Source organism: Panthera uncia, chromosome D4 (assembly GCF_023721935.1).
Source record: "Panthera uncia isolate 11264 chromosome D4, Puncia_PCG_1.0, whole genome shotgun sequence".
NCBI classification, from domain to species: domain Eukaryota; kingdom Metazoa; phylum Chordata; class Mammalia; order Carnivora; family Felidae; genus Panthera; species Panthera uncia.
In genome coordinates this window covers 83,680,329-83,701,512 of record NC_064807.1, presented here as the reverse complement: position 1 = coordinate 83,701,512, position 21,184 = coordinate 83,680,329, and the positions used below count along the sequence as shown (strand labels likewise).

The 21,184-nt window shown below is 46.1% G+C and overlaps 2 protein-coding genes across 4 annotated transcripts in view; one reads left to right on the top strand and one right to left on the bottom strand.

The window, feature by feature from the left end:
• The window catches only part of RPL12 (ribosomal protein L12), a 534,927-nt gene that overhangs the window by 75,750 nt on the left and 437,993 nt on the right, over nucleotides 1–21,184 (top strand). The window lies entirely within an intron of this gene.
• GARNL3 (GTPase activating Rap/RanGAP domain like 3) overlaps nucleotides 1–21,184 on the bottom strand; it is a 149,947-nt gene that overhangs the window by 37,033 nt on the left and 91,730 nt on the right. For both annotated transcript variants that reach the window (XM_049637751.1, XM_049637741.1), the window contains exons 8-15: nucleotides 20,285–20,348; nucleotides 17,226–17,252; nucleotides 9,947–10,022; nucleotides 9,177–9,275; nucleotides 7,567–7,670; nucleotides 3,142–3,250; nucleotides 1,189–1,234; nucleotides 255–361 (exon numbers count right to left, since the gene is read on the bottom strand). In XM_049637751.1, coding sequence (XP_049493708.1) covers nucleotides 255–361; nucleotides 1,189–1,234; nucleotides 3,142–3,250; nucleotides 7,567–7,670; nucleotides 9,177–9,275; nucleotides 9,947–10,022; nucleotides 17,226–17,252; nucleotides 20,285–20,348 — 632 coding nt within the window. The remainder of the gene's footprint in view (nucleotides 1–254; nucleotides 362–1,188; nucleotides 1,235–3,141; nucleotides 3,251–7,566; nucleotides 7,671–9,176; nucleotides 9,276–9,946; nucleotides 10,023–17,225; nucleotides 17,253–20,284; nucleotides 20,349–21,184) is intronic.

Sequence of the window (21,184 nt, the reverse complement as noted above, 5' to 3'; positions counted from 1 at the left end):
CTGGTATTGTGCGTGGGTGAGTACAGATAAACTTCAAGGCAGGTGAGCAAGACGGTAGATATAGAGTAGGACACAGGAGAAGATCTACGTATCGCTACCAGAAAATTGAATGTTTCACATGAAGAATTAACAGAACGTGGAATGGGATCCATGCTTAAATAATGGTATTTTCTTATACAGCATCCTTGGAGAATCTGAAGGAATGTATCCTAATGTAGAACAAGTTGCAAAAAAATTTCAAAATAGAGACTTACATTTCACTAGCAAAAAGTCCCTGAATTCCTGGTGGTCTGTAAACACCGGTGGGGATGGCAAGGGGGGGCCAAAGAGTGGTACACTTTCTTCTGAAAATATTTTCAGCCTACATAGAGAACATTTCAGAATTACTAGGTTTTTCTTCAAAGATCACCAAATATCTGGACCTTACATTTTTGTACAGTTGCCTACGTGATATGTTAAGAATATTCATTCCCCGGGAGGCGTGCCTTCTCTGGGCTGCCAGAGCCTCGGCCACTGTGTGGTTCTCTCATGGGCTTTAGGGCAGAGGCCAGGCCTTCCTGACTCCTTCATGGTCCAACCTACAAAGCTGTGGGCAAGGTCAAGGACACCATTGAGCACCCACCGCGTACCAGGCAGCATACTTGGTATTTTAAGACATCGTATTGACTGATTCTCATCAAGCTTCCCAGGGAGTAGCATTACCTTCAATCTGTCCTACAGATGGGGACTGAGACTCTGAGAAGATAAACACTTTTTTCAAAACCACAAAGTGAATAGTGACAGAGCTGGATTCCAACCCACATCTATTTGGCTCAAGGTTTATGCTCGTTTCACAACATCATGATACCTTTTTAATAGATTAATTTTTGAGAACAGAGGGATCAATAGGCCAGGATGTAGCCCAGGAAAGGGGGTCCTCTGGTCAAGATCAGACATACCAAATTTGTGCCCGTTTTAGAGTACAATAAAATTCCAAACTAACCCTCACCCTTGGGCCGACGACACAGAGCAACACTATATGGAACAACCCTTCCCCAAAGAAATGATGGTCCCGAAGGGAGTTCTCGTAGGTGAGGACATTTGCACCAAATCAATCAGCAAATATGTGTAGAAGTCATCGAATGAATGCCAAAGTAACAAGTAAACGTGAGAATTAGAACAAGCGACTGAGAGAAAGTCATCACCTACCTGTAATTGTCATTTTGTTGATCATACCTCACTAAGGCAAAAATATCTGTGGTGATGGTTAAGGAAATGTAATCAACGACCCCAACGCTCATAGTCAACGGCTTGTGCCTTGAAATCCCTCGTGCAGAATCATCCCAGATCCGCACTTCTGTGCTCAGGGCATCTGTCCCTCTTAAGCTGAGATGGAGCCTTGACTATTTTAAAGGAGACAGCCCAGGAAGGCAGAAGTTCAACCTCTGTGTGCTCATCCTTTGGGGGAAAGAGCTTTGTCTCTCCATCTGTCAGAAAAGCAACACAAATGTAGCTATTACGCCACTAAGCAGCCAAAAAAAGCCAAAAGAGCAATTTGTTGGCTTGGAAATACGAACCACGTCCCCGTATGAAATTAGATACACATTTCCCGTCACCCATTTTGTAAATAAAAGCAAATCAAGTGCTTCCACTGCACACCTTCCCTCTCTCTCCTTCTGGCTTTGGTAGACAAAACAAACCAAAACAAACCAACGCAGAAGCTACTCTGTTGTGACAGGTGCGCCGAGTCTAAACCGGTACCATACCTCATCCAGCTTTGCTTTCTTTCTCCTATTCCTCCTCCTCCCCTGGCAGCTCCTCCCCCACACTTTCCTCAGCCGGGGCTAAAAGGCCATCAGTCCCTCCAGCTGTTTCCATTGCTGGACTCAGAGGAAAGAGGCTCCATTAACTATCTGCTGGCTGCTTTCTGGAAACAAATGTGTCAAGCCCCAAATCTAAAACTTAACAACAAAGGGGATCCTAAACATCATGACTGCCTCTCGGTCACTTAAAGAGCCACCCCCCTCTCCCCACCTGGAGAAAACTTCTGTTCTAGAAGAAGAACTGCTTCGGGAAAGGGGAAGTGGTGGCCCTAAATCCCAGTGAATGGAGTGAGAGGTCACTTAATGAGCAGGGGTGGGAGCAAAGACAATTATTGTTGAAGTGCAGGTGCATAAATGTTTTCTTCCCTGCCCTCCTGGAAGAAATCTGGCCATTTCCCACTTCTAAAAATGTACAGGCTGTATTATTAGGTGACAATGAACAAGTCAAAACACACAGAGAAATCTACTTCCAGATACGATGAGTCACAGTGGTCCTGTCTCCCAACATTTTTACCGGAGTCTTCAGGGAACATGAATAATTAGAGCGGAATTTATTCGGAAAATGTCTATTAGCTGCCCTTTATTTACCTTTATTTACCACGTACAACCTGTGGAGGCACCACCTTTGGGTCTTGGGCTGTCATGGCCTGTGACCCAAAGCAACAGGGCCACGATGATATCTATTGGGCTGGCCAAACTCATGTCCTATGCCTGTCTGAATGAGCTGAGCTTGGACATTACAGAGAACTTCAGCAGGACTTTGCCAGCAATAGGAGCTAAGCAGGGATTTGAGGAAGCAGAGGGAAAAGTGAATAGAAATATGATTCATTCCATCATTTCTCTAATTTTAAGAGGTGGTAATACAGTAGTTATCACCAGGCTTTAGAATCAAGAAAGAAACACTATTTTGGCTATTTTAATTTGTGAATTTTTATTTAACTAAATTTAACTGAATTGTAATAACTTCAATTCAATTCAAATTTTTATTTGACTACCACAAATTTCTCAGAGGGTTCACTACCCATAATTCTTCTAGTCCATTTATTACTGATGGATGGTTAAGAAGTTTCCCTTATTTCATAGACTACTTGAGGAAAGAAACGATATTCCAGAAGCCAAGAATTCTCTGAGGATGAGTCTATCCACTATTCCAATGGATGGAGAAAAGATGAGAGCCAAATAACCCTGAGGGAAAAATCCAGAACAGTGGCTCTAAAAATCTAGCGACGCAAAACAACTACGACAAGCAAGTCAATGGTAACATTTGTTTTGAGGGTCACTTTAGACCCGTGAGGTTGACCAACAGCTCACTAAACTTGTTTACAAAGGCCCAGGATACGTGTAAAGTGGGAGCGGATCATGGAAGGCTTAAAGGCAGGAGAAGGTTCCTCTCCCTCCTGGAACACGATGGTGACGATGTCATTTCCAATATGGCGCTTCCTCTCCACCTGGATGAAAGCATAAGTAACACCGCTGAGGAGGTGACTCAAATGTGGCAGATTCACAGGGTTAAAAAACTAACACAGTATGGAAACCACAACGGTCACAGAGCCCCAAACTTCCATCGTGTTTGACTTCCTGCCTCCTGTGTTCTTCTACCAGCCCAGGCTCCAGGCTCTCTTAACCATCTCCTCAGCTCCTCCCCCAATGCAGACCTGCCTTTCTTCTTGCCTCCCCTTCTGCAGAAGCTTCCGAACTAGCCTCCTTGCCTCCATTCTCTCCCATTTTGCTGTCGTGATTGTGTCCACCTTTGTTCCTACTTCATCCTCTTAGCCTGGCATTCAAGGCCCCCAGACAAGAGGCATTGCAGGAGAATTTCCTGGGGAAGGGGCTCAAACATGTGCATGTTTATCAATGCCTTAGCTACTTCTGAAAGATGTACTTGGGGAGGACAATGGCCTTATGTAATCTGACCTCAGCTGACCTTTCAAAATTGATCTCCTAGACCTGTGGTCAGCAATTTTTTTCTGTAAAGGGCCAGACAATAAACAGTTTCAGCTTTGTAGATCATATTGTCTGTTTGCACCCATGAGCTCTGCTGTCATAGTACAAAGGCAGCTATAGACGATCCATAAACGGGTAGGCATGGCTGTGTTCCAGTAACAATTTAACAAAACAGGCAGTATGTGAAGTTTGGCCCATGTGCCATCGTTTGCCAACCCCCTGTCCTAGACCTTTGCTTAATCGGCCAAACAGAAGGATTCACTGTTCTCCGTGGATTCCTGGTGTGTCCCCTATTCTGAAGTATAAGCTCCTGGAGAACAGGATTCTTTTCTGATTCTTACTAGATATTACCCCAGTTTTGCAAATGAGGAAATGAAGGTTTAGGGATGTCCTAATAATTTCAGTTCAACTACAAAAGTCATTATTTTTGGCAATCATCTCTTGGCTGTGGCACCAAAAGCACACCCAACAAAAGGGGAACTGAGATAAAATGGACTGCATCAAGATTTAAAGTTCTGGCCCAAGAAAGGACACCAGTGACACACGTGAAAGGCAGCAGCACACAGAATGGGAGAAAATATTTACAGGGGCACCTTGGTGGCTCAGTCGGTTGAGTGTTTGACTCTTGATTTCAGTCTCACGCTTTGTGGGTTTGAGCCCCGTGTCGGGCTCCGTGCTGACAGTGAGGAGCCTGCTTGAGATTCTCTCTCTTTCCCCCTCTCTCTCTGCCCCTGTCCTGCTCACACGCTCTCTTTCAAAATCAATAAACTTAAAAAAAAATTTACAAATTATGTACCTGATAAGGGGTTATATCCAGAATATACAGAACTCCTACAACTCAACAACGACAAATCAAATAACTTGATTAAAAAGTGGGCAACCGGAGTTGAATAAACATTTCTCCCAAGGAGATGTGATCACACATGAGAAGATGCTCCACGTCACCGATCAAAACCACGATGGGCTGCCACTTCACACCCATTAGGCTAGCTATAGCAAAACAAAACAAAGCCGAAGAAAACATAAAACACCTGGAAATAAAAGTGCTGTCGAGGATGCGGAGAAAGTCGAGCTCTCGCGCACTGCTGCTGGGAATCCAGAATGGGGCAACTGCTGTGGAGAACAGGATGCTGGTCCCCCAAACACTTAACCACAGGATTACCACACGACCCAGCAATTCCACTGAGAAAGGAGAGGCTGCAGGAGACTCGGGGTGCAATTTTGGACACGTTGGGCTTGAGGCATCTAGCCCCAGAGGGTGTCAAGAAGGCTGCACCTGAGTCTGGACTTCCGGATGGAGACGTAAATTTGGGGGTCAGCGTATAAAAGCTATCTAGAGCCCTGAGACCAGGGGAGATCATCCACGGAGTGAATGAGAGTAGGAGGTGGCGGCAAGAGGGCCAAGAACCGCACCCCGGGCCAGGCAGGGCTCATCACGTGTCCAAGATCACGCAGCTAGTTCTTAGCAGGGCTAGGACTGGGCCCAGATGGTCTGCTTGCGGGGCTGTGCTTTCATCCAGTTCTAGAAGTCGCCCTCAGGGCCTGGAGTTGGGAGACCAGGAGATGTCAGTGGTGCGGGACATCACAGGGAGTGAGGAGAAAGGTGAGGCCCCACAGAGGCAAATATCAATACCTCCCTCTCTGTCACCCCCCAGTTCAGGTTTGGTTCAGTGACAGAGGAGGAGACGTAGAAGTCACAGGAATACCAGAACCTACAAACTGTGCGAGGGGTGGCTTCTTTATGTCAGATTTGGGATATGGCTCAGACCGTTCCCCTCACGTTCTAGATGTTGGGAGGTCCAGAAGCAGCAAGATTTTATGAGCCAGGCTGGCCTCTGTCTTATTGTCTGTTACCTTAGGCCCCCAAGATACAGAGAGAAGCTCACAGCTAGTGGTTTTTCTCTGCTCTGCCATGATTGGGCACTGTTAAGGTTCACTAGTGTCCTGTGTTTCTTTGTCTCTCTTCCCACCTGTCTGATCTTCCTGGTAATAGACAAGAATTTGAGTTTTGTTTTGCCTCCTACCTACTGATGCTTGGCAAGTGGAGGTCCCAAGTGCTACCACAGAGACAACCACGATGTTGAGAGTACCGGGTCCACCTGGGGACATTACAGAGCTGCTGGTGAGGGTGGTCACGCCTTAATATACTGACAGCCCCTCGAAGAGATAAGGTTCACGTCTTCAGAGTTGGGCAAAGGTTGAAATGTCACACTCTTTGCTCCTGTCTCTGTGGCTAATGCCCCTACCTGTCACAAGATATGGGCAATTTGGTGATTGTGCAGGGCTGAAAAGGTCAGAGTGCAGGGAGGAGGAAGATTGTAAAACATTTCAGGGGAAGTTCTGTGATATTATCGTTGAGCTGTAGGAGGTCATTGTAATTCATAATGACTGGGAAGGCCAGCTCAGTCCCTCCTCAGCGCATGATCCTAAGATCCTAAGAGCTTCAGCTCCTGCGATAATAAAGGTGCCCTCGACCCTGCAAAGGAAGATGCCTTGCAGAAAGTGACCTCAGCCACTAAGCAGTCGTGCTGGGCCAAGGCACTTCCTGTTCCCACCTGCCCTCTCCCAGAGTGAGCCTTCTAAAACCAGAATGAGCTTAAGACCTCCAGTGGGTCTCTGGTGCCTGCAGGATAAACCCACCAGCTCGTTACTCCAGGCCCCAAACCATCTGACAGAACTGGCTCTTCCTATCCCTCCCTGCCATGTCCCCGAAGCACCTTTATATCTCACGACTGGAACATCACATTTTATTTATTTGAAAAATAATTTCTTTAATGTTTTGTTTATTTTTGAGAGAGAGAGACAGAGTATGAGTGGGGGAGGGGCAGAGAGGGAGACACACACTCTGAAGCAGGCTCCAGGCTCTGAGCTGTTGGCACAGAGCCTGACCCAGGGCTCAAACTCAACAAATTCTGAGATCATGACCTGAGCCGAAGTCGGATGCTTCACCGTCCGAGCCACCCAGGCGCCCCATGGAACGCCACATTTTAGCCCACTTGTTTGTTTTGTGTCTTTCCCCCCTGATGAGGTCTTACTGAACTAAGAATTACATGTGCTTAGAAACAAAAGCCTCTGAGCCCATCACCGCCCCTCTCCAGGTTCCTATTTCTTGCAAATCTTTGCTGACCAACTGTCCATCCACGTTTGTGATATTTATTCATATGGATGCCTTCAACGCATCAAAAAGGGATAAAGATCTAATAAAAAGTTAAACAGAATGCCCTCCAAATCCTTCAAAAACCAGCAGCATGTATCTTTGTTCTATCGAAATTCCCACAAACTGGAAAATCTTCTGGAAACGGCCAGTCTCTGGGGTGCGTCAGGTAGATTTCCCCCCGCAATACGGCACAGCTCATGCAGATACTTGGCGTTAACTTCCTGCAAGGCCCTGGGAAGTGCTTGCCAGCCGGCACTCAGGATTCACTTGCTTTATGTCCTGGGTAGTCTCTGATGAGATACCGGACACACGGAGAGAAGTCTCAGAGCAAAGGCGACATCTACGTAAAACAGTTTCTCACGAGTCTGGAAAACCACACTCACGCATGCAAATACACATACACGTTCACACAGAGACACGTGTGTGCACGATTATCTCTGATCCCTTATCTGAGGGGATAGCATCGGTGAGAACAGTGCTTCCCAAGGCTTGTGGAAAGTTCAAATACACAGACTAGAAACGTCCCTACACTGGTGCCTGAAGTTCAGTTCATATATTAGCACATACGGTTTCTTGTTCTAGAAATCATAGCGACACTTTCTCCACATTTAGGTCACTATGTGATGGTCTGTGTGTTCTCAAAGAGCCTGTGTTCGCACATACCTGCTGTTTGTTCTCTTTGGAATATGGCAACATGGTGGAAACATGAAACATGATCTCATGCCCTTGGTAGACAGTATAAACTGAATGTATCCCTGTGGTATCATCTGTAAGACATAAACGTGAGCATTTAGTAGACACAGAGCATTCTGACACCCTAAGGAAATAGTCTTTATTTGCAGGCTGGGGGACTATAGCACACAGTTAGTACACTCCCAAAGATCATTCTGGGTTATCCACCTGAGCGGAAGCCACAGTATGGCTCACTGTCCAGCTAATACAAGGCTCCTGCCCACTTGGAGAGCCCTCCCCCTCCCCGCTCTAAACTCGCTTGCTGTCTGATTCACATAGACGTCTGGGCTTTAAAAGGAGAAGGTGCTGCAATCTCTTGCCTTCCAGTTACTGCTCGTGTACAGGACAAAATTAACACGCGATGACGTACACATAATTATGACGTCCATAAAACAAAGCAAGTACTCTCACGGGCAGATGGCAGAGTGGCTGAAACCACTGGCTTTGGAGTTAAGCAGACCTGGGTTCGAGTTCTCAGTTATGTTCCTTTTAACAAGTCACCTTAATTTTCTCGAAGCCTCAGTTTCCTAATTTGAAAATCGGGATAAAAAGAGTAACTACCTTCTAGGGATGTTTTCAAGATTATACTTGCAGGGTACCAGGCCACAGCAAGTGTGTAAGAGCAAGTCTGTTTTTACAGACTTGTAAAACAAGGGGATGGTGGCTGTGACCGTAACAGAGAGGCTGAGTATTGGCAATGGGGGTAGCGAACCTACGGGCGGTCAGGTTCACGGTGTGCCCATGCACCCTGCCGGGTCATTCCCCACTCCGCGGCCAGCAAGTTTGGCTGGAGGGTGCAATCAGACCCCACCACGCCTCTACTTAAAACCCTTTCATGACATCCAACTCCATTTACAATAAAATCCGAAATTTTTCATGTGATCTCAAACTCCCCGCGGGATCGCCCCCTCCTCTTCTCCAGTCCCTTTGCCGTGAAGATGGTCTCTTAGTTTCTAGAACACATCAGGCTCTTTCCTCACTCAGCGACTTCACAAATGTTCTCTTGACTAGAATTCTCTTCTCCCTTCAAGACTCAAATTACTCCCTCTCATCCTTCCCTCAGGGAAGCCTTCTCTCATCCCCCAGATTAGGGAAAATGCCCCACGGCACTCTGCACTTTTCCTTCTTTGTTCCTCCAGGCACTTAGTGCTAAGGTATTTGGTAATTATCTGTTTAGGGTCTGTGCTATCCACTGGACTATCGGCTCCTAGAAAGGTAGGGACCATGTTGGTGTATCCATTGCTACGTCCCTGGAGCGTCACGTAGCCCTGGTACACAGAGGCTCTCGACAGTAAGTATTCACGGACCGTGGCCTGCCACACGTAGGGGCTGTTTGAGGGTGGACTTGGACTTGCCAGACTCAATGGAGGCCCCAGATGTGTCCAGCCACCCTGTGTCCGACTGGGTATGAAGCTCAAATTCCTTCTCATCCTTTCCTGTCCATCCCTTCCCCACCTTGGGACTAAATCCAAATACAGGTCAGGCCGACTACTAGAGAAGTTATACAAATGGCAGCAGAAGAGATCAGGAGGTGAGCTTACTTTTGGTGTCCAGACCGCCGCGGTAGCCTGTCCAGCCCTTTAGGGTGATTTTGTCACCCAGAAGATGTAAAAATTTTTGAAAAGCGTCACTTCCAATTTCTGCAGGAAGAGGTAAAGTGTGAATAAAGTACAGAATGTGCAAGGTCGTCATTTTCTAACGATGCCCTGAAATCACTGGAACGTTAACGAGGCCGTGGAGACTTGGGCAGCAGACTGAGCGGAGAGGCCACACTTCCTTCCCGGAGACCGCAAAGGAACTTCCACAATTCACGGGATTCCAAGGAAAGGAAAACCACAGAATCAGACTGACCAACCTTCGCGCTGCCAGACTGGGATCACAAGGCTTTAGTGTTACAAAACGTAAACACCATTGCTACTTCTATTAATAATGAATAGGTATGTAACAAGAAGAGTGCAGGTTACAATAACAGGAAAATGGCACATTTGATAATTCTCCCAACCATAAATATCACAGAAAAATCTTCCTCTGCTACTGAGATTATGATGTAAAGCCAAATTCTTCCAATCCCGTGTACTTTTCCAGACAGACTCCATCTCTGGTGCCGGTGGCCGGTCCAAATTTGGTGACCGACAAATATTTGCCAAATTGGATGAAACTGGACAGCAGCTGCCCTACAAAGTTTACCCTGAAATTTTACCCTAAAATTTCGTGAAACAACTGAAAGACTCCAACTCAACAGGTACGCTCAGTTTGGATTGTCAAAACTGTCAACAAGGGTTTCAGTGAGCACAAAGGAGGGGACACTTACCATTGCTGAACATCTCGTCATCAGTGAGCTGCCCGTCTTTGGCAAATAGAACCCCAAACTTGAAATTCACAGAGCCCTTACAATAAGACAACAAAAGGCGTTGAATGTAACTTTATCATGAAAACATATATAGTTAGGATATGTGTTGTTCATCACTTAGGAAAACTTCAATGACCAAGATGGATATCTGAGGATTACTTTCTCTCCTCCATCTCAATTTTGACTAGTATTAACAAAATCATTTATTTTTATAGGTTTTTATGGCTTACAGTTGAGACTTTTTTTTTTATGTGAGTTAATTCATTTGTAATTTCATTACTAATGGCTTCTGCTGGATGCCAGGTCTATTCTGCAGCAAAACAGCACTCAAATTGCCAGCAGGAGCTCACAGGACCGGTGCCATGTTCTGATCAGTTAACACAGGAGAGCTCGGCGTAATTCAAAACTGAACCCAACAATCTTAGGCTGATATATTGTGGACTGTTAGGAACAGAAATGGAAACTGTAGGCAACTTATTCTAAAAGCTGGTTTCCCCGAATTCCTCACGATAATTAACTTCAAGAAGTCACAAAACAGATGTGTGTGTTGGGGTGGGGATATCAAGAAGTCGCTAGTACAAATGTTCAATCTGCTACCCTGAACTCTAAACAATGGATTAAAATCAGATTCTGTGGGAATAATAAATACCAAATACAAGATGATAGGTTCTACAGGAAGAGTGGGGAATGAGATCAGGTAGATCAATGGTACTTTTCATATTTTCTTCCTTAAGCTGGATAATGGGTTTACAGGTCTTCATAATATTATTCTCTACCCTTTTTTTGTATATCTGAGGTATTTCATAACAAAAATGAAATCTAAGGTTGGAAGAGGATCAACTTTTGCGAGGCTCTGTGATGCACCACTAGATGGGGGAATTCTAGGTGGTCAATTAAAGGGTGGGCTAGGAACAAAGGTGTTTAAAGCATTGGCCAGTGGATCACAGGTTGGTGGCAGGGGCTAGGGTGGGCGGGTAAGGCAGAATGCCAGGATTCAGGACAGCTGGGTCTGGGAGAATTAAGACTAAAAATCCAATGGCCCAATGCTGTGCTTCTAAGCATCTTTCTGTCCTCAACACACCTAACAGACAGATGCACATCCATCAGTGAGTGTGGTTTTCTATACAGAGCGTGAAAGAGAATGCGCCCAGGCTGAGCCCTCACCTGGAACTCTTCCACAGCCCCTTCTACGGCCTGCTCTTTCCCATCATGCAGGTCTTGGCTGATATGCCCGTGTCCAGAGAGGCCTTCCTTGACTTTTCGGTATAAAGTCACTGCCGGCCATAGCATCTTGTTTATTTTCTTAGCACTATTCATACTCAGTAATTCTTTTATTAAATGTGCATTTGTGTCTGTTTCTACCACTAGAACACAAGTCTTTGAAGGATAGATCATACACGTCTTCCTTTCTACCGAATCTCCAGTGCCCATCACGGTGCTGGGTATACTGGAGACGATTAATAAATATTCATGGCATAACTGTGTGCATAATAAAGGAGCAAAGACACAAAACTGGTCAGATACAACTTGTTTTTCACAAGCTGCCTCCAAATGATTACCTCTTCTTCACAATCTTGTTTTTGGTAATTTCTTACAATTTTTGTCTGGGGTCTCTTCCTACTTGAGGATTCTAAACTTGCTAACTTTTCTTTCTCTGTTTTGGAAATGATGACAGCAGTCACGTGTCTCTAAGACTGCTTGGAGGGCACACCCTCCATTCTCAGAGATCCCTTAAAAAGCACCTAGGCTCAGTCGGTTAAGTGGCCGACTTCGGCTCAGGTCATTTGCAGTCCGTGAGTTCGAGCCCCGCGTCGGGCTCTGTGCTGATAGCTCGGAGCCTGGAGCCTGCTTCTGTTTCTGTGTCTCCCTCTCTCTCTGCCCCACCCCCATTCATGCTCTGTCTCTCTCTGCCTTTCAAAAATGAATAAATGTTAAAAAAAAAAAAAAAAAGCACCTACATGGGGTGCTTGGGTGGCTCAGCTGATTAAGCTTCTGACTCTTGATTTTGGCTCAAGTCATGATTTCACTATTGTGAGATGGAGCCCAGCATTGGGCTCTGGGCTGGGCAAGGAGCCTGCTTGGGATTCTCTCTCTCCCTCTTCCTCTGTTCCTTTGTTCATGCACATGTGCGCTCTTTCTCAAAATACAAATAAATTAAATAAATAAATAAATAGTGTCTATAGTAGTCTGCCTATAATAGTATCTCTTAGGATAACAGTGTTGAGACTAAGGCAGTGGCTCTCAGACTTGACCAGGTGTCAGAATCACTTGCAGACTTGCTAAAATAGACTGCTTGGCTCCACTCCTGACATTTCCAATTCATCACTTCTGGGGTAGGGCCCAAGAGTCTGTATTTCTGACAAGTTCCTAGGTGATGCTGGTTCTGCTGGTCCAGGAACCCCACTGTGAGAACCACTGGACTAGAGAACAAGCTAGCAGACTGGCAGGTGGCACAGGATCAGGTCCAGCCAAGCTGACTGCTGGCGAGCCAAGAGCAGAAAGGCTGGGTCGATGGCTAGAGTCGTGAGCCGGGAACCGGCCGCCTCTTAGAACCAGAAGGGACCCTACGGCCCGTGGAGTCCACGCTTTCCTCTTACAGACAGGACGAGTGGAGACCAGGGAAGGCCAGCCTCACCCAAGGCAGGCACTAAGCGGACGGTGAGATAGGAGCCAGAAGTCGGGTCTCCAGACTTTTGACCCAGCACTCTCCCCAGCCCCGTGGTGTGGTCTTCTCCGGGCAGTGCTGGGTTGACAGAAGTGCTGAGCCACAAGTAGAAAGGGGGCCTCCTGCCACCCGATCACCGGCCAAAGCTTGAAGGAGTTTTTATGGCTCTGTGACTGGCATCCTGCTGCCAGCGCCCTGGCTGAGGAATCCTCCCGCTTCAGGTGGGGACTCCAGAAAGACCAGTGTGGCAAGGCCTTGTTAAAATACCTGGAATTTACCTACAGGGTCTCCAGCTAATTTTGTTTCTAGGGCTTCCCAAATGATGGTGACGATTAACTCAGAGTTACCACCTATCTCCAGAAGTCAAGGCTTCACTGAATAGAGTGGATTATATTTTTGGAAGAGATGGTTTTGGGGAGGGGATGGTTTGATGTGGCACTACCCGACCACCACAGGTCACATGTGAGCAAACTATTTAAGCTGACATCATGAAGCTGATCTCTCAGCACTAGATCTTGGGGGATGGCACAGAGGTCTCAAGGTTCTAACACCAGATCTGGGCCCCAGGAGGGAGGTGACTGGTGTGGGGAAATCCGTGCAAACTGGTTTTCTCAGGATTTAAGTCCTGCTCAGACACTCATCATAGAGATAGAATCATTTTTCAATTCCTACTTGTATGGGGCACTTTTTTTAAAGTTTATTTATTTTGACAGAGAGAGTGAGCAAGAGTGGAGGAGGAGCAGAGACATGGGGAGAGGGGGAGGGAAGGGGGGGAGGGAAGGGAGGGAGGGAGGGAGGGAGGGAGGGAGAGAGAGAGAGAGAGAGAGGATCCCAAGCAGGCTCCATGCTGTCAGCACAGAGCCAGACGTGGGGCTTGAACCCACGAACCTGAGCTGAAATCCAGAGTCAGACGCTTAACCGACTGAGCCACCCACGCACCCTTAGGGACTTTGGATTTTTAAGTTCTAAATGTTCTGAGACAAAAGTCAACGTGACTATCAGCCAAGGTGCAGTCATATCCTTGGGAATTAATAATGAGCTAGGAATCATATTTCTTTTGAAGGAAGTGAAGTATGTGGGGAAACTGAAGTTCCAATAATTCGAGAAGCGCCGAGAAATGATGGCCTGATTTGAAACCAGATACCCCTGGTTCCTTGTTACTCCGGGTTAGGCGCTACCTTGGCATTTTTATGATTCACGTGTTCCTACACTTCTCATACCGTCTCCGTACGTGTTGCGGCCTGGGGAGCCATGCCTCTCCTGGGGTGCCTCTCAGGGGACGGACAAAACTCGGGTTTCAGATAGTTTATCACTGTAACTGGGTGGAATTAGGATAAATGCTCCCGGGCCGAGAAGGCGGCAGGATTAAACAGAAGGGCCTTGGCCACATCCTCTCTGAAGGGTGACCATGGCTCAGGCCTCTTGGAATACACTGTGATGAGTGCTTGCTCTTATTGCTTTGAGCAATATTCTCGTAGTAAAGAAATGAAATTGAGAAAGAAAGAGATCAGCTATTTACTTTTCCAAAACTCAGGAGGTCCAAAAAAAGAAGTGTAAGAAGATAAACTCCAAACCAGTTCACAGGGGTTGTACGGGGCTGGGGATGGGGTGGGGAGGGGTGGGGAGGGGAGGGCGTGGAAGTGAAGGTGGGGAGCTTTCTCATTTTCCATTTATACATTTCTGCACTTTGTCAGAACAGGCATGTGCATGTACTCTGTAGGTGCCAAATAAATACCTCTGGATTCACGAACAGAATAGTTCTGAGACGTGAAAACTCTACGCGGCGTAATCCTAATTTTACGTAAAATACAACAAACATATATACCAAAATGGGATACTATGCCAATACCAGTTTTCTCTCTGATTTTAGGCGGTACTTTCGAGTTTTGTGCATTTCTGTAATTTTTGAATGTTTGCCAGAAATGTCTATTACTTTCATTTCTTGCCTTCTACCAACTGCAGCCACAGGCATGACTTGTACGTGGATAACATACAGATAAAAATGTGGGCGTCTGTGTGCTGGTGCTCTGCAGCAGCCCATCCTACACCCCCACCGTCCTGCCCAAAGTCCTCCTGGGAGTTACAACAACCTGGGCCGCATTATCTCAGCGACTTTGCACGTACATCGACGTGTTCACAGGAATCCCCTGAGATGTCACTGGCTCAGAGAAACCTACGCTGTTCAACATAAAAAACCTGCTCCTTCCTGCACCGCCCACTTTGTTTTCTTTTCCCCACAGCCCTCAGGGCTAGCCACATTGCCACGTTTATGTCTGCTTACTTGGGCACTTTGTCTTATCCCACCAGATCGTAAGCTCCATGAAGGGGCCTTGTCTTGCTTGCCGATGTATCCCCAGTGCCTCAAATAGTACAGGGTACACACACAGGAGGAGCTCAGTAAATATTTGTTGAATCAATGAATGAGCAAATGAATGAATACACATATAAATCTTTGCTTATAAAAACAACTGGAATTGGGGTGCCTGGGTGGCTCAGTCGGTCTTGATTTCAGTTTAGGTCATATCTCACAGTTCGGGAGTTTGAACCCCACATTGGGCTCTGTGCTGACAGCGTGGAGCCCTGCTTGGAATTCTCTCTCTCTCCTTCTCTCTCTCTGACCCTCACCCATTGGTGTGCTCTCTCAAAATAAATAAACTTAAAAAATAAACAGGAATTGCCCTGTGAATTGCTTTCTTTTCCCCTCAGTAAACATTATATCATGGAAAACTTTCCAGGCCAGGAAATAAAGATCTACCTCATTCTTTTCTTTTTTAATTTGAGAGAGAGAGATCAAGTGTGGGGGAAAGGGATAGAGGGAGGGAGAGAGGAATAGAGGGAGGGAGAGAGGGAGGGAGGGAGGGAGGGAGGGAGAGAGGGAGGGAGGGAGAGAGGGAGAGAGAGGGAGAGAGGGAACTTCAAATAGGCTCTGTGCTCAGTGCCAAGCCCGACATGGGGCTCATGAGATCCCACAACCCCGGGATCATGACCTGAGCTGAAATCAAGAGTCGGACGCTCAACCAGCCCAGATGGTTGAGCCACCCAGACGCCCCTACCTCATTCTTCTCAATGGCATCATTGTTTCTCACAATTCATTTAATCAATACATAATCTACTTGTTCAAGCAACAGATATTTACTCTGTGCCCTCTCTCCACTGCTCTAGGATCTGGGGATAAGACAGTGAACAAATGGATTAAGTTCCACCCAGCTCTCATGCTGCTTACATTCTAGTGGTACAAAGTGTGCAAATGAAAATATGAGTGTCCAGAAGAAACACAGAGCAGATTGTAGGGCAGAGGGTAAGAGGCAGGGTGTGCTATTTTAGAGGGTGAGCAAGGACAGCCTCTCCAAGCAGAGACTCTAATCAAGGAAAGGGTGTGGCCCTGAGGACATCTGGGGAGGGGCATCCTAGGGGGTGGGCTCTCCCAGGGCAGATGAGGAGTAAGCAAGTACACGTGGTTAGTGTGGAGAGGACCAGAGAAGTAGCAGGGCTGGGTCAGGCAGGCCCCAGGAGGCGGGGGAGGACTCGGGACTTTACTTGGAGAGGGAAAGCCATGAGAGTCTGCAACGTAGGGATGATCTGGCTTGACATTTAAAAGGACCATTTGGATGATGCCAGACGAGAAAGAGAAGAGAGTGGAAGCTGAAAGCCGGAAGTTCTGCACAGTGCAGGTGAGAGACGGTGGGGGTGGTTCAAGGGATGAGAGCATCGTGGTGGAAAGTTTGAGAAATGTTCAAATTTGGGATATATGTTGAAGAAATCGTCATAGGATGTGCTGAAGGATTAGATTTGGGGTGAGAGGGAAAGAGAGGTGTTAAGGGCTTTTCCAAGTGTGGCCTGAGCAACTGGCCGAATGCTACGGTCATTTACTGACAGGCACGGTACGCAAAAATTATAATTGAACTACTCAGTTGCCTATTGACAACGTTTTGATTATATCCCTATGTTAGTGATGTACTTAGAAAACCCAGGACATTTTTTTAAAAGTGGGGCAACAGGCACCTGGGTGGCTCAGTCAGTTAAGCGTCCGACTTCAGCTCAGGTCATGATCTCACAGTCTGTGAGTTCGAGCCCTGTGTCGGGCTCTGTGCCGACAGCTCAGAGCCTGGAGCCTGCTTCGGACTCTGTGTCTCCCTGTCTCTCTGACCCTCCCTCGTTCATGCTCTGTCTCCGTCTCAAAAATAAATAAACATTAAAAAAAATTTTAAAAGTGGGGCAACAGGGAATGGAAATGTGCGAATAAATATGATGTCGGTAAATTAAGTGTGCTAGTCAAGCACTAACACCCTTTGACTTCATGAAAATTAAAACCTCATTACTCGCCCTGATTACAAGGGTAAAATTTGAATATTTCCGAGCGGATTTAAGTAGCTTCCTTTCATGTCTTTATGGCTGGCTGCACAGGAAATTCTGAAATGTACCTTGGAAAAAAATGTCAGGAAAGTCTTTCCATGCTAATAATCTGCTCACCGAGCAAATCCACGTAGAGAGGTTTGACTGAAAAGAAAAGGTCATGGTCATGGTGAAGGGTGAGGCAGAACACAGCAGGAACAAATTTCTCATAAAATTACTTACCTCTTGTTCTTCAAGAACCAGCAAGTCCTGTCAAACCAAAATTTGAAAGTTAGGTCCACGCTTCACAGTAACGATTTTATTTTGACTTCCTGTGAAAGCCAAGCTTCAGTTTACAGCATTTCCTCACCTAGAAGTGCTTAAAAAATTCAAATTTAGTTGTGCAGATTTCTGTAAAATACCTGGCCATCTAGGAAAGTCACACGATAGCACAGCTATCTGGGAACAAAAGACTGTCGCAGTGGGAAGAAACACACAGACACCCGGGTTTCTCCATCTATTTAAAGCTAGCTTATCACACATGGCTTCTAGAAGATTTTAGCCAAGATAAATGTAACTATATAGTATAGCAGCCAGAAAAAGGCGAGTAACATTTTTAAATAGCATCAGCCACCTTCCTGCTTGGTGGAAAGATGCCTTTTTCATAATGCGATCGGTTTGTTTTTGGTTTACTTTTTGGATCCAAGACCGCTTTCCTTCTCTTCTCCCTAACGCCTGTTGGTCAAGGCTTCTTCAGGTACATCTACAGGAGACGGTGGCAGCTGTGAAACCACCACTACCGAGGGGCACACACAGGTGCACACTCACACACCCGGAGTGGAGGAGGGCGCGTGGGTGGCCCCCTGTTAAGGGAAAGAAAGTCAAAACGCAGATGTCGGGGAAGCTGAAGGTGTCTTTTGTTTGGTGAAAAACAGGCACAGAGTTATGATATAAATAGGCAGAAGGCTTCCGTATTTTGTTATCTTGTCCTCTTTGATTTTGTTGGAAGAGGGAAGTCAGACAGGGATGACTGAGCAGAGATGAAGTCTGTTGAGGATATCTGCTCAGCGGCAAGATGCTGATAGAAGCATCCCATGGGCTCCGTGGATTTGGGGCCCTGTGTCTGGGGGTCCTATCCAGGCTCCAAGAAGGAAAGGATTAAGAATATTGATAACCTGGGGGCGCCCGGGTGGCTCAGTTGGTTGAGTGTCTGACTCTTGGTTTTGGCTCAGGTCATGATCTCATGAACCATGGGATCGAGCCCCAGGTCAGAGTGAGTGCTGTGCTGACAGGGTGGAGCCTGCTTGGGATCCTCTCCCTCTCTCTCTCTGCCCCCCTCCCATGCATGCGCTGCTTCTCTTTCTCTCTCTCTCTCTCTCTCTCTCTCTCTCTCTCTCTCTCAAAATAAATAAACGTTAGGGGTACCTGGGTAGCTCAGTCAGTTGAACATCTGACTCAAATGTACCTGGGTGGCTCAGTTGGTTGAACATCTGACTCGATTTTGGTTTAGGTCATGATCTCGTGGTTCATGAGATCAAGTCCTGTGTTGGACAAGTGCAGAGCTTGCTTGGGATTCTCTCTCTCTCCCCCTCTCTCTCTGCCCCTCCCCTGCTCATGCTGTCTCTCACAAATAAATATTTTTAAAAATTCTAAAAAAGGGGTGCCTGGGTGGCTTAGTCAGTTAATAAGCACATGACTTTGGCACAGGTCATGATCTCGCGGTCTGTGAGTTCAAGGCCCACGTCGGGCTCTGTGCTGACAGCTCAGAGCCTGGAGCCTGCTATAGATTCCACGTCTCCCTCTCTCTCTCCCCCTTCCCTGCTTGTACTCTCTCTCTCTCAAAAATAAATAAATGTTAAAAAAAATTTTTTTAATTATAAATAAAATATTTAAAAAATCCCTTACCTTAAAAAAAAAAAAAAAGAGTATGATAGCCTGTACAGATGAAAGAATAAAGGCACATTGATGGTAGCATATTAATAATTCCCAGTTGTTTGAAAATCTGATATAAAGAATTAGTTTTAAGCACTGCATAGCTTTAAGTTGCTTCAAGTTTAACCGAATACACCCATTTTGGCCTCAGTTCCTTCTGGAGTTGAGTTAGTGTACAAATACTGTCTTAAAAATTAAAACAGAAGATATGGGGAATTCACAACTTTATGTATTTGGGGTAAGCTGAGAGCCAATGTTTATTTTATTTATTTTTTAATTAAAAATTTTTTTTAAACTTTTATGTGTTTTTGAGAGACAGAGAGAGAGCATGAGCAGGGGAGGGGTAGAGAGAGAAGAAGACACAGAATCTGAAGCAAGGTCCAGGCTCTGAGGTGTCAGCACAGAGTCCGACATAGGACTTAGACCCACGAACTGTGAGATCGTGACCTGAGCCAAAGTCGGACACTTGACCAACTGAGCCACCCAGGTGCCCCCAATAAGTTTATTTTAAAAGCTAACTATTTTGAAGGTATGCAAGCAAAGACTACTCACGCTCCCCTCTCTCCTCCCCATAACATCTGAATTATTTCCCTGAAAAGAGGACTAAGCACGATGTTTCTCTACTTAAAGATTCCACAGGCTCTCCACTGCCTCCTAGCTAGGATTCCAGCCTGACTCTCCAGCCTCTTCCCTGTCACCGGCCTTGGTGTACACAGTCCCTTTAAGCTCAGCTTTGACACACAGCCGGCACTATGTGATGGCTGCATTCCTAAGTTTCAAGGGGAGAATTTCAAAGCTAAATTAATTGAGACAAGACAGAAGTTTGGCTGACATTTTTCTGATGGTCCTTTACTAGATTATGAGTCTGAAATTTTTTCTCCCAAGGCAGATTGCTTTCCCTTAACAGTAAGTCTTGAGAAAACAGGATGGATTCTGGATACCTTCTATCGTCTATGGTGTTCTACTGGAGTTAGAGCTCAATAAACACATTTTGTGTTTTGCTACTTAAAAAAAATCTCACGTTCCATACATTCTACATCACTCAGTAAAAAGACTGGCTTTTAACCCAGTAAGGTCCTTCTGAACATACACCCTTTTGGTTCATGGATCAAGGACCATATTAGTTCAGCGGTTCTCAGTTGTGGCTATGCCTCAGAATCATTCGTGGGACTTGTGAAAAATGCAGATTCCCACCCCCACTTGACAAATCAGAATCTCAGCTGCGAGGTTCTTTATGATTATTTTTCAAAGCCTCATAGGTGATTCTGCTTATGCTCGTATCCTAGGCCAAGAATCACCGATGATCTGTCTGTTCTAATCTAACATTGTGATCAAACATACACCATTATGAAGCAAAAAACTTGTGTTACCTTTTGGATCTCGGGATGAAAAATTTCTCTGGGGCCTTTCTCAAATTTGTCCAGATTCATGGCACTGAAATAGAACGGAGAGAATGAGCTGTAGAGTGGTGGCGCAAGTCACAGGGCTTCAGAGAAACTACGTACTAGCTCCTAGAAAATCACAGCTGGACTCCCTTGAGGGCCTGGCACACAGGAAATCAATGATCACACAGGGTGCTCAATGAATGAATGCATGAGGGTAACCAAACACGGCACTGTACTTTCCTTATAGAACTGCCCCTTAGTGACACTCATCTAGTAAGAGAGGAGGGGAGCAATCAGGAGCATATTTTGGGCAACCTAACCTTCAAGATTCTTACTTTTATTTATTAAAAAAGCGATTCATTGACATTTCCGTAGCAATTAATGATAAAATGAAATGTAATGAAGCCCACTGGGCATTTCTTTCTTCCTCTGGCCATTCTTCTGCCACTCAGGGCAAAAAGGCCCCCTTTAACAAGCTCGTTCTTTCATGTTTTACTTTGAAAAGCAATGCCAACCTCCTTGGGCCTAAGTTCCTCCAGACGTTAAAACAGGGAGTTGAGGGGCGCCTGGGTGGCGCAGTCGGTTAAGCGTCCGACTTCAGCCAGGTCACGATCTCGCGGTCCGTGAGTTCGAGCCCCGCGTCAGGCTCTGGGCTGATGGCTCGGAGCCTGGAGCCTGTTTCCGATTCTGTGTCTCCCTCTCTCTCTGCCCCTCCCCCGTTCATGCTCTGTCTCTCTCTGTCCCAAAAATAAAAAAAAATAATAAAAAAAAAATAAAAAAAAAAAAAAAACAGGGAGTTGAGGGGCGCCTGGGTGGCTCAGTCGGTCGAGCGTCTGACTTCGGCTCTGGTCATGATCTCACAGCTTGTGAGTTTGAGCCCCGTGT